At 55.1% G+C, this 13,682-nt stretch overlaps 1 protein-coding gene across 1 annotated transcript; it reads right to left on the reverse strand.

The window, feature by feature from the left end:
• Positions 1–2,054: 2,054 nt before the first annotated feature.
• On the reverse strand, positions 2,055–6,667 carry FUNDC2 (FUN14 domain containing 2; the record flags this gene model as incomplete). Its single annotated transcript, XM_080624469.1, has 6 exons — positions 2,055–2,132; positions 3,429–3,563; positions 4,737–4,812; positions 6,073–6,220; positions 6,300–6,445; positions 6,507–6,667. The coding sequence occupies 6 exons, from the start codon at positions 6,665–6,667 to the stop codon at positions 2,055–2,057; spliced, it is 744 nt and encodes a 247-aa protein (XP_080480595.1).
• Positions 6,668–13,682: the final 7,015 nt, after the last annotated feature.

Raw genomic sequence — 13,682 nt, forward strand, 5'->3', positions numbered from 1 at the left:
GTTGCTGCTCAGTAATGTTTACTCCGACCAAGGACTTTGTGAGTCTCATGCTCTGCCAAGGAGGAGGGGAAGCCAGAAGGAAGCAGAGACAGAACACCTGACCCAAACTAACCAAAGAGGTATTCCATACCGCAGCACGTCATGCTCACTATATAAACTGGGGGCAGTTACCTGGAAGGGCGAGAACACTGCTCAGCTCGGGTTTCCTGATTATATGCAGTCTTTTTCAGATCCTGAGGGTGAGAAAACATCAGCTATGTCAATGTGTTGCTACACTGACACTCCAGTCAACATTAACTGCAAGTTCCAACACCTCTGGTGGAAGAACCCACCATTCCAGCAGCTTTGGGGGGAAGATCCCCATTTCTGGCCATACTGACAGCAGCAGTGGATGATCAGAAAGGCATTACACAGTGCTGGAGATGGGGTGCAGCGTCCCCATCACCCACGCACATCATTGTTCTCTGGCATGTTTCCTGCTGAAGGATGGATGACTTTCACACATGAACAAATCCTTGGCAAGAACTCCTACATGTACCTGCTTGGAGGACATCATCATGCTGTCACCCAAGCCCCCACGCTCTGCCAAGCGGCAATGCCAGCCCAGCACAGCCAATGCAGGACACCTCTGAGGGATTTTCTGTTATTTTTGTTCATTTTCTCTTGTAGGTCAGAGTTCTGCTGTGCACACAGCTGCACTAGGGCAGACTGTCCAAAACCAGCCGAGCGCTGCATCTGGGAAAGAGCTGCAGCTGATGGAATTAAGCAAGCAGCTCTTTTGGTGGAGATTGTAAACGCAAAGGAGGAAGAACATAACCGAAGCAGAAAGTATGGAAATGAGCCTCTCCCACAACAGCACAGCCCGGTTGTCCCAACAGTTTTGTCATTTCAGTTGCTTGAAGAGACTGGGAAGATGGAGTTGGTGCTCTACAGAGGCAGGTAAAGGACTGAACTCATGTTTTCCCCTGCCACCGCTCCAGCAGAGCTGGCAAGAGGGACCCTGGATCAGTACAACATACCCTAAAGAGGCATGCATTTCCTGCCTATGATCCTGGCCCACATGACTACACCTCTAAGAGCATCACCGACACCAAAGTGGCCAGAGAAGGTCATGGCAGACCTAGAAACATCAGTGTGAGGCCCAAGGTGATTTACAGGAAGCCACACAGCTGAAGCACACACTGCTAACCTGACATGGACAGGTCAAGCACACTGGAAGCCTGCCCTCCACAAGAAAGCACCTCAGCACATTTCAACGGCTAAGCAGTCAGTGAGCAAGCGAGAAGCACTTGCTCTTAAAAGCACACTCTAACACAACAGGAAGCTTGGTGACTTTCAGAACACATAATGAGGAAAGGGCCTGGAGAGCCACCCGCGGTGCTCAGTTTCCATCAGCAGTGCCAGTGCTGCATTTCCAGTAAGGGGTATAAATAACGGCAGAGGAGCAGCCAAACTGCCATCTAAGTGCAGTGCAATGGCAGGGGAAGGGCAGGAGAACCCCCAGCACCACATATAGCATGAACTTACTCCTTATGAACACAGCCCACCTGACCTGACACTCCAGCATCCACCCCAGGACAGCCAAGCACAGTCTGGATTGCACGCACCATCTCTGGGCAGAGGGACGCACAGGCTTCCTGGGTACTGGGGCAGAAAAAGTGCGAGCTAAGCAGCAGTGAACAACTGGGAGGTGTTGTACACATATCCTGGCAGACAAATGTACATGTAACAGCTCTGAGCATCTGGGAAGAAGCTCATTTAAGAGGTTTCTCTGCCATCACATGTTTAAGAGGCTGCAACTCATCAGAAAATTTGGGCTAGGCATACTTAGTGGGGAAAGGAATCACAATGATACACTGGGAGTCATGAGCTTTCAGACAAATCCCAGCACCTTAATAGCCCAGGGGAAAAGGCTGGAAATCAGAGGCAGCATTGTAAGAAAAAAAGCTGGAACCGAACTGAACATGTTTACAATATCCTTTGACTTCTAAGTGAAAGAAAACAACAGCAGAGGAGGGCAGGGAAGGCTGGACATGGAGAGTCAAACGCAGTTTCTAGGATGCCATTCCGAGCAGGAATCCTCCAGCAAACCCTCCAGTCACAATAACATTCTTCTTCAGAAATACGATCACCTAAGCATGGGAGAGAAGAGCCAACAGTGTTCAACAGCAGCAGGTCACCCACCCTCCCCAAAAGAAGACATCCCTCAGGCTCTTCTCCAAGCGAGAGGCCACTGCTTGGGTCAGGGAGAGTATTCCACTTCTGACCTCCCCTCCCTAATCTAATCACTGTGTATGCAGCTTCTGAACTGACCCAGTCCCAGCGCAGCTCACATCCTCCACGAGCTGCAGTCCAGGCCTACATGCTCCAAGGCTATCTCCCAACCAGCAGTCAGCCTGACACAAGGGGCTGCTAACTCTGTGTGCCAGAGCAGGGTACAGCAGAGCCCAGGGTACACTGGGCCACTCTGCTGCCACATCTGCTTAGCTTTTCTTTTTGGGCTGAAGAGACACCTCTCCCTGCAACCCCAGCACATTTTGTCCCAACCCAAGGAATTTGAAGCAACACATGGTAAGCTGCTGTCATGCCTAGATGCCACCCTGGCTGTCCCAGATACGCAGAGACAGAATCATAGAACAGAATCAAAGAATCATTCAGGTTCGAAAAGACCCTTAAGATCATTGAGTCCAATCATAAACCTTACACTGTCAAGTCCACCACTAATTCATGTCCCCAAGTGCCACATCCACACATCTTTTAAACACCTCTAGGAGTGGTGACTCCACCACTTCCCTGGACAGCCTGCTGCAGTCCTTCATAACTCTTTCAGTGAAGAAATTTTCCCTAATATCCAATTTAAACCTGCCCAGTGCTGCTTGAGGCTGTTTCCTCCTGTCCTATCACTTGTTACTTGGGAGCAGAGACCAAACCCCCACCTCTCTCCATCCTCCTTTCAGGTAGTTGTAGAAAGTGATAACCTTCCCTGAGCCTCCTCTTCTCCAGACTGAACCCCCCAGGTCCCTCAGCCATTCCCCATCACACTTCTGCTCCAGGCCCTGCACCAGCTCCATTGCCTTTCTCCGGCCCCGCTCCAGCACCTCAATGTTTCTCTTAGTGAGGAGCCCCGAACTGAACACAGGATTCGAGGTGCAGCCTCACCAGTGCTGAATACAGGTGAACAATCACTTCTCTGTCCCTGGTGGCCACACTATTGCCGATACAAGCCAGGATGCAATTGGCCTTCTAGGCTTTACTAGTTTGGGCAGACAACATGCACAGCCTTGGCCACCCCTCCAGTTTTGCTGTCGTGCAAGCATTCCTCCCTTGCAGTTGCACAATAAAGGATCCATAAAGGCCCAGGAGTCAATCCTGTTTTCTGATGTCCCTTCAGCTAAGCATCTGCACACGCCCTGGGAGAGTTGTCTCACCTCATCCACTCTGCTTTTCACTTCTGGAGACACTTTGTTACCACTGCTGTGAAATTTCAGCTGCTGCTTGGCTTTGTTCATGTCCCGTTCTACCAGCTTCCAGTCCACTTTGATGTATCCCGTGTGATTTGCAATCTAGAGTTTTGAGGAGTGGAAAGAAAGTTCCTGGAGTAAAGCCCTGTGTGACCATGGCTAAACAGAAGCCCCCCTTGTGTACCCACCTTCCCTGCCCATTGCCACCTACCACACACTGCTCCAGTGGGCTGAGAGGATGAGCACACTAGCTTAAAAACTTGACAAAGGACACACCCCTGCAGCTGTATTGATTCTCCTGCAACATCTGTGCTCACAGGAATCCCCTACCAGCAGGACCCATGTTGCAGTGAAGCCTGTTTCAGCCTCTATTCTTTAATGCAATGCTGGCATCTGCCTTTCACAACTGCTATGGATATTGTCAGGACTCTCTGTAGCTCTCCTGTTTCTGTGGGTGGACACAGCTATTAATAGCCTGCTCCTCTCTAACTATTTTATTTGGGCAGGATGATTCAGCAGTGAAACTCTCCATGCTCAGAGCAAGCTTCTGGCTTCCAACAGAACAAGCAGAGCCAGAAGAACGGGGAGAACAAGTCACAGTACGAGACAGCTCCTGAGATGCAAACAAGTAAGGTTGTTGAGCAAGGCCTGAGAGCTGCTCTGCTCCTGCAGCATGTACAAGCTACACGTGCACAGTGAGCAGCTTCTCCGTGCCATGGGCTCTTGAAAACCTGGAGAAACTACTGAGGACAGAGAAAGATCTCTGTTTCTCTTCCCCAGTGCTTCCCAAAGAGCCCCATTTGTGCTGGCCTGACTCCTCAAGTAGCCAGGTTGACAGGAAGCACATCACAGACATGGACAAACCCCTCTTGACATCTAGGGCTGTTTCTCGTACCTCCATGAGACTAAGTATGGGACTAAGTACAGTACAGGCCTAAGCACAGTGGCAGCGTGGTTCACCTGCTCCCTGCTTCACTCAGATGCCCCTGCAGTGATAGCCCCAATGTGCCTTTGGCCTGGCCTTTGTCAGCAGCCCCTAAATCAAACAGCACCTTTTGGCAATCCTCAGGTTTACACACACTGCTCCTGCTTTGCTGCTGCATCTACCCCAGGGAACACTCACCCCTGACATCCACAGTCACACAGAGCTCCACATGGAGCTCCTGGAAAAGCAGGGAGCTGGACCCACATGTCCCAGCAGGTAATGATCACCAGACAGCCCTTTTTCCCCACCAGCAGAGCTCTCAGAAAGCCTGGCTCGCTGTTCATACACACCTGAAGTAGGAAAAAGCCACCTCCCACCGCTGTCGCTGCCAGCTTTCCAACTTTCTGGAAGATGAATCCAGTACACCTACAAATCAACCATGTTCCAGTCAGGAGAATGAGATGACAAACACACCCTCCCCAGCACGCTTCCTGCAGGCAAGGCTGCCTTTGGCAGTGGTTACCCAGGACTCAGAGACAGCTGATGAATGGCACAAGAAATGCACGTGCAACCAGAGAGTAAGGATTTGCAGCCAGCTCTACAGCTTTTTGGTGCTGTCACATTTCAGCCTTTTGCAGTTTTGATTCTTCTCTCTTCAATGTCAGCTCCCCAAAGAGTCACTGGAAACACACGGTTTCACCAAAGGCAGAAGTGATTTTAGCTTTGTCTCTTATTTAACTGGCATCATCTCTGAAGGGAAATCAGGCAGCACATGTGCTGCTGCTCCACGACAGAGCATGGGAAGCAGACCACAAGGCAAGCTGATTGCTGCCCAAACAACTACTTGCTTTTCATTTTTCAGAAGAGAAAACTGTCGAAGCAAGCAGGCAGCAGTGGTCTAAAGCTGTACTGGTCTCCAAGGTGACACATTCTCAACATGAAAGACATCACTGAAGCCACCAGAACTCAAGCAAGTGACACCCCATTGCTCAGCAAAGGGCTAATGTATTGTATCACTGAAAGCAGACTTTACTTTGCCCACAGTTTCCTTACCAACACTGCAAAACAATACAGCAACCTTCTCTCACCCATTTCTGAATACATACATTTAGTGAAGATACAAGAGAGATCTGTCCTGCACTGGTAAATGCGCCCCATGCCAGGTGAAGGAGCAAAGCAGTGTGATTACACCAAGTTTTCAACTCCAACAATGCTGCTGTGGGAATGAAGTTGCAAACAGAGCCACAAGCCACCAGCACTTGCTACAAGTGACACAAACCCCATCAACCATGCCTATAGATATAAGAAGCCACCTCCACAGGAGGTTTAGTGCACATGTCTGAAACACAACCATCTCCAGGGAAGAAGGTATCCTTGTTCCAAGAGGCTCATATTTACCTGTCCTAAGTTTAACACCACCACGTTATGGCAGGAGTTAAAGAGAACTTTCTCACCTCAAAAATTAAAGCCTGGTGCCATTTTCTTCCCTAGGAGACAGCCTCAGTTCTTCAGCTCCATGTTAGAGACAGCTTTTAAGACCATGCCAGGGCACACTGGGCTAAGCATGCCGGACACCTGTCTTCTCTGAAAGGCTGCCAGATGCCCCCCCGCAGCTGCCAGTGCCTTCCCAAAAGCCCAGCATCCTGCCTGCCACAGGCAGTGACAGCAACCCCCAGCACCTCTTACCATCCCGTGACCCCTCCGATCAGCAGCTGCGTGGCCACGTTGTACTTCTCAGCGCTCGACCCCGAGTTGGGGGCGAAGACCTTGCGCCACCAGGGCTGCTTCTTGGTGTACTCCGCCAGGTCCAGGACATTGAAGGAGTCCTCCGCACCTGCAGGCAGATAAGAGGCTCAGCGCCGGGACTGCTGCCCCACAGCCCCCTGCCAGCTCCCCCGGGACACGGGACCCACACCCAGCCCCATAGCCCCGCAGGGTCTGGCATCTCTCTGGGACCCCCTCCAGCCCCACGCCCTCCACCGAGGGCCCCAGAGCCCCTCGGACCACGTCCTCAATCTGTGCTTCCCGTTCATTCCAGTGGGGAGCGGGCTGAAGAGCGCTGTCCCACCGCGGGACGCCCCCGGGCCAGGCCCCGCTACCGGACGCCGCGCGTAGCCAACGGAAACGGCCGCACGCAGGGGACAGGCCCCGGTCGCCCGGGGGGTGCGGAGGAGAGGAAGCCGGGAACCCCACCGCCACCGGGACAGGAACGGAAGGACCCCCCCATTCCCATCCCAATCCCCGTTCCCATTCCCATCCCACCTCCGCCCCGCGCCGCCATTCCGCCGCCAACGGCCCGCCGCGGCCAAGTAACCCCACACGGCGGCGTAAGCGCGTTCAGCGGGGGAAGGCCGCTGTGACGTACGGCGGCGGCGCTAACGGCACCGGTGTCCGCCGGCTCGATTCACCCCCACTGCGCGATCGTCCCCTCTGCTACCGCAGCGGCACCGCCTGCCCACGGGTGTGCCCGGGGCCGTCCGTGAGTCCTAAGGGAACTGGTTCCCGTACAGGGCGCTGGTGCCGCATGAGGCAGCCTATGGTACCCAGCGGAGGGACAAAGCGGGCTCGAAGGGCATCTTAAAAGCTTCCACGGCGCTTTGCTCCCCCCGACGTGGGACTTGTTTTCCTGTGTTGGTCATACAGAGGAGCAGGGCACGTGTGTGGTGGGGCTGGGGGCTCAGGCACGTTGGATGTGACACAGAGCCCTGTCATGATGTGCCCCTACCACCCCCTGCACTGATGCGGGCAGCCGGGCAATAATACATCCGATTGTCTGCCCTGGAACAATGATCCCTCCCGTGTCTGAGCCGTTCCTCACTTGAGCTCCCGCAGAACAAAACACACCCGCTTCCCACTTGGGGACGCAGCTGCCCAGGGAGTGGCAAAGCCCGAAAACCCGAGACACTGCAGGCAAAAAGCGCAGAGATCCTCCTGGAGATGTTGTAAGCAAAGGAGGAGCGGGCTTGACTCTCCTGTGGGGTTAACGGGAACCAGTGCATGAGTGGGAGCTGGAGCGCAGGTGGGGGAGCAGCGTTCTGGGAACCAGCGGCAGCATTCAGCCTCCGTGCCTGGGACATCCTGGTTGCCCACAGCACTCTCTTCCTCCCCTCAGGCCGGCGGGGACAAGTCGGGAGCCGCGGCAGCATCACACGTGTTTCCTGCGCTGCCCTGATGAGGGGAACTGGCTGGGGCAGTGTGTGCGCACCCAGAGGAAAGCGGGGAGATGGGGACAGCGATTCCTCAGTGGCTTGAATCGTGCTGTCTTGTACGCAGTCATCTCCGGGGGGCTGCTGCCCGCAGCAAGTTTGGCCCTTGGGACTAGGCTGTCTAAGGTGCAGGGGGCCCAGCAAGGTACAGCTGGACGCCATGGGGATGCAGAATGAGAGAATCCAGGTGTCCAGCCCTTGAGAGCCACGGATCCTGTAGACAGGAAGCTCCAAAGGGCTTTCGCTCGCATAACCACACAGAGAAGGGGGCTGCACTCCACAAGAGTTTATTTACTCTCTGGTGACTGGAAAGCTCCTGTATTTGCTATCCTGGGCAGCCAAAGCCCCATGGCATCACTCAGGATCAGGGCTCCCCTCTGCTCCCACCACACTCCCAGAAAGCCCCAGTTGTCCCATACCCAGCAGATCAGAGGGCAGCTCCTGCAGGTGCAGTGTGGTCACCCTTTGGTGACCCAGTAATCAGATGTAGCTGTTAGTGAGACTGACGGACAGATCCTACACCGACTACTGAGCAGCCAAGAGCACCATGTCTCTGCCGGGTCTCCACCTGAGCTCTAGGCAGGGCTGGCAGTGAGCAGAGCAGCTTCCCCTGTAAAGAGAAGATATGAGGCTGGGGAGAAGATGGCTGATGGGAAGGGGTGGCTGGGGGCAAGTGGGTACCTGTGGCAATGTTTCATTTTGGAAATCCCAGTGAACACCGATGTCAGGTGGCACTGGGGTCTCCTGCATGTCCATTATGTGGTGGGCTCCCATCTCCATGCAGCACGTGTCCCCAGGTTGTCTCCTTCCTCCAGGCAAAAGGCTGCCTGCATGCCCTGGAGCCAGGCAGGGTTCCTCTCATGCCTTCTCCTTGGTGCTAGCTGGAGTGTTCCCTACACACATGGTCCCAGAGGCATCCGCTGGCCTGAGCATCTGCAATATGGCCCCATCTTTCCCAGCACACGTGTGCCATCACGCAGGGCAGCTTCCTCTCCTGGTGGGGAAGGAGCTGGGCTGATAGAAGAGCTGCAGGTCTGGGGTCAGGCAGGGTCAGGCAGGGTCAGGCTCAGCTTGCTATATAGGGTGGCACAGGGGCTGGTGGGCACAGCAGCGGGGCCCAGCACTCCATCTCAGCACCCCACAACCATTGGGGCTCCTTGCAAGGTACCTTCCTGGCCAAGAGCCCTGTTCAGCTCAGGAGACACAGGCAAGAACAGCCGTTCCCCAGCTCAGAGGTTTCCCCTCCCTCCTGGCACCACCACTGCCTCCCAGCCTGTGGTCACAGGCAAGCAGTACTAGGCGATAATGCAGTCACCAAAACCATGTCCCCCTCGCCAGTACCTGCTTGTAGACCCCCCCAAAATGCTCTGTAAATGGACTCACGATGCCCCTCTGTGCACCTCAGAGAGGCACCATACCTGTCCATCTCCACCAGATAGGAAACGTGTCCCGGGCGCTCAGGGACCTGGAGGGCTGCAGCGTCCTGGTGCTCCCAAGCTGCTATCCCAATGGCTCAGCGTGATGCGGCTCCGATGCTGCCAGCCTCGTGGCCCTGTGCTCTGCTGGGGCCACCACCGTGTCACTGCTTTTAGTACAGCAAGAAGCTGAGTCTGAATTCCCCTTCCCCTGCTGGGACATCCGCGCTGGTGTCACGCAGCCGCGCAGGGACAGCCCCGGCTCGCGGCTGGCCGGGGGCACGCTGCAGCTTGCAGGAAGGAAATGATGTGCAGCTCAGCCCCGTCAAAGCAGGAGCGCAGGGATTTTCAGCGGGGTTTCTCTCTCTGCTGCCGTCTCTCTCAATCTTTTCTCATGTTCTGGAAACGAAACAAACTCGGGCTCCAGCCCTTCGTGCCACTATGCGGGTGACAGCCCTCCTCCTTCACTCCCCCCGCAGCTGCTATAGGGAGTTTTTAGCGCAGGCCAGCTCTCCCCTACCACAAAGGAAGGGGCTTTCTGCTCCCTCCTCCCAGCAGCTGGGATTCCTACCGGCTGGGCTGAGGGAACAGGAGGCAGGCTGAGCAGCCACAGCGCTGTGCTTAGAGCAGCAGTAAGCTCCTGGCTGCCCGTCGAGCCATCCCTCCTGCCATGAAGCACTGATTTCGGACCACGAATGGATGCAGCCAGTCTGGAGCATGGCAAATGATACTTAGTGGCTGCTCAGGCCGTATAGACTCTCTCTTCCTGGCTTGCTGCTGCCTTGCAGGCGGCCATAGGCAAGTCCTGCTGCTCCCTGCAGCAGTTTCCCCTATATAAAAAAGCAAATATAAATAAAAGTGAATAAATAAAAAAGCTATATGAAAAGTGAATAACAGTTCCTGGATGCTCCATAATCTCCTCGTTCAACTTTTGCATGTTTTCTGCCCCTTTGGACAGGATCCCAGGCCATCTTCCCTGACAGTCCCTCCATCTACACCTTTTCCCATCACTGACTGGCCAGGGTTTGTCTCTCTGTCTGGGCTGGTTTTGCAGCAGCCTGAATGGAGACAGCACCATGAGAGATGCCTGTTTTGGTGGTGGGTTGGTGGTTGAATGTTGTTGTTTCCTAACTGAGACAGTGGGTTCTGACAAAAAAAGCAGCTCCCCGTAAAGCAGCTCTGCCCTTGCAGAGCACGGTGGGGCTGATGCATACGGTAAACACACCCCCTGTGACTAAACCCCAGTGCTGGCTGAGGAGATGAGGCTGAAAATCCCCGCTCCAGCTGTGCAGGGAGGTGCTTAAGAGGTGCCAGGGATTTCCTGCGGCATTTGGTGCAATGAGTGAGTGTGGCACGCATCCAGGTGGGAATGGCTGACAGCCTGGGCAGGAGCCAGCCGGGACCTTGTGCCCAGCGGCATAGGGATGAAGCGTGGCAAGCCCACGAGGAGGGGACTTACCCAGGGCATGTCTGTGGAAGAGCACGGATGGGCTCTTGGTCCTTTCCCTTGGATTGCCAGTGCCACACAGCACAGGCAGTTTTGGTGCTCTCTGCCCGTGCAAGTGCTGGGAAGGGTGAGGCTGGGGAGGGACTCTTCATCAGGGACTGTAGCGATAGGAGAAGGGGTGATGGGTTAAAATTGAACCAGGGGAAGTTCAGGTTTAGGTATAAGCAAGAGGTTCTTTACTGTGAGGGTGGTGAGGCCCTGGTGTGGGTTACCTAAAGAAGTGATAAATGCCCCGTCGGTGGCAGTGTTCAAGGCCAGGCTGGACAGAGCCTTAGGTGGCAGGGTTTAGTGTGAGGTGTCCCTGCCCATGGCAGTGGTTGGAACTGGATGAGCTTAAGGTCCTTTCCAACCCAAACCATTCAATGATTCTATGATTCTATGGGTGGCTGCTGCTTCTGAGATACTCTGCATTCCTGAGAAGCTGCCATGAGTCACTTGCTGTCACATGCACACACAAAAAGTCCCAGAAGATTAAACATGGCTCGCTTTGCTCTGAGTCATTTTTGTCTGCCCCATCACAGTATTGAGCTGGGAACTGCACAGTTCTGGGAAACAGCCAGTGCTGTCTGCATGCACGTGGGTCCTTGGCTCTGGCCAAGCAGGCTTCTCTGGGGCTGTCAGGGGCAGGAGTGCGTCCTGGCTTCCCCACCATGCTTGCATGGGAGGACGGTGCCTGGCGCTGTCTCGTGGGGCGGTTTGGGAGCAGGCGGCTGTGCTCAGGCTGCGCCTCGCTGCGGGCAGGGCTGGAACGCCGGTGCCTCTCCACAGGTCCCACAGAGGCACAGCTTTTTGTCGGGCGATGCTGATGCTTTGCAGCGGCACCCACAGGGCTTTGCAGAGCCCAGGAAGTGCCAGCGCTGCCAGTGTCACCCCTCTTGCTGGGAATGTGGGCTCCAGCTTAGCAGGCTGTGCTGGCTGGGAGCGGGCTCCATGCAGATTCCTGGTTGTTCTCAGCACGCTTCTCTCTGCCCTGGCTCTCATGTGCCTGCACAAAGCTCCCCACTGTGTGCAGCAAGAGGCGGGAGCTGAGCCCCCTGCCCAAGTTACCTCCAAGTGTTCTGTTTCACACCTGAATTTCCCTTCCCACAGCCTTGAGTATCTTAATAATATGGGGGGTTCTGCTCATTTGGGTCCCATCTCTCCAGGTTACACTTATGTCTCTGGGTTAGGAGCCTGGAGCTGCCTCCCAGTAGCTGAAAATGGTCAAACCCAGCAACCGAGCACGTGCCAGTATCACAGCCAACAGTTGTGACTGTGTCCAGGCTCCTGTCACTGCAGCCCCCAATGGAAGCTTTGCCTGACTCCCCTCCGTGATCCTTGGATGTTGTTATCCTGTAGTGCCTGGAGCATCCCTGCCAGGGTTACAGGAAAGAAGCCTCTATGCTGCACCCAAACCTGGAGCACCCGTCCTGACAACCAACCCCAACCCTCCCACAAGCCCATCCTGACCTGTCATCCCCTCCACTGCCCCCTTCATGCTCATACTGTTTGCTTGGCCACATTTTCCCCATGTGCTCCTTTCTGGAAGAAACACCTTTTCCAGGCTTTCCGGGTGAGCACGGTCTCACAGCACCGGGAGATTCCCAGGCAGCATGACTGGAATAAAGTCACGTCCATACTGCAGAGGACACTGGTGCCAGAAGCCCAGCCCGGATCTCCCATGTGTCTCCCAGACCTCCGGACAACCTTTCCCCTCCAGCCCTCAACAATATCCTTCCACTTCACCTCACCAGGACAAAGTGATGCAGAGCAGGCAGGGCATCCCCACATGTGACCCACTGCTTGTTTTGCCCCAAAATAATTACTGGAACATGAAGGACAGGTTATTGCTCATCTTCCTCACACAGAAAGGGAGCCCCAGGCTGGTCACGGAGCCAGCAGCCAGGGTACAAGCAGGAGGAAATGTGTTTCTCACTGGCTCTGTGCCTCTCCTGGAGCGGGCTGGGTGGTGTGGGGGGAGCACTTTCTGCCCCGGTTCCTGCTGCATCAGCCCCCCAGTGACTGCAGGAAGGAGTGGGCAGCCCCTCAGTGGGTTGAGGTTTTTACACAGGGTGAGGGGAAGTTCCTCTGCGCGCTCCTTGCTGCTGCCGTGGCCAGAAACAGCTGCCTGGGATGGTTTTCTCCCTTGGGCCTGGGGCTGCAGTAAGGAGAGGGGTGGAAAGAGAAGGGATCTCCCCAGTGAGGTGATGAGAACTGGCCCCTCTCTAAAAGCCATCACTGGCCCTATGGACATGGGGTGCTCCTGCACAGTGAGCCCGTGGGACGGGGATGCTGAGGGTCAGTCCTGGGCTGTGCTGGGCTACATGGGGCAGTGAGACATTGAGGAATGCATTCCCACATCCACTGGGATTACCTCTACCCGAGGGTCTCAGCTCCTATGTCCTGTCCCATTACCTACCCGTCCCATCCTCTCCACACTAAGGATTCACATTTGGGATCCCAAAACACCCATCCCTCCACCATCCCCACTGCCTCCCTCTGTCGCTCAGGCCCCAAACCCTGCCACATGGATGCTTCTGCACACACTGGGACTGTCACCAGAGGGGTCACCGCCCCTGTTGCACTCTTGCTGCCCTACAGCGTGATTTATGGGCCATTCCCTACGCTGCTCGCCCAGCAGACGCCGGGACCACGCAGGGCGTTCCTCTTCATCTTCCTGCCTTCGTGAGCCAAAGGAGAGCCGCGTGCTGGCGTGTGTGCCTCAGCACGTGTGTGTGTTTGGGGGGCAAGGGAGGAGGTTTCCTGGGCTTTTAAAAAGAGCTATTGAAAATCTGTGAGCTTGGAACAGGAGGCATTGGTGCAAACGTTCCCAGGCATCTTCTCTGAGCTGTGCTGCAGGACCCGTGGAGAAGAGGCAAAGGGTGAGGAGCAGTAGGTAGGAGGAGGACACCAGGGATCACCCCAACCCTCTCCCTCCCATGTGGCTCAAAGCGAGGTTGTGTGGCTACACTATCACTGCTTGGGGGCACAGGCACCCAGGGGACAGGGATGCACCTCACATATGTTCATGCATCCATCCCTGGCCATTTCTTCACCTCCATACCTGTCCCTTCAGGCTCCCAGTGCTGGGGGGTATGGGGCAGCTTCTTCTGCTTCTTAGCAATAAGTAAGCTGCACCCTGAAAGCAAATTTCCCCCTATATCTCCATTTCCTCAAGCTATGCAGGCT

The sequence above is a fragment of the Psittacula echo genome, assembly GCF_963264785.1.
Source record: "Psittacula echo genome assembly, chromosome: 8".
NCBI lineage: Eukaryota > Metazoa > Chordata > Aves > Psittaciformes > Psittacidae > Psittacula > Psittacula echo.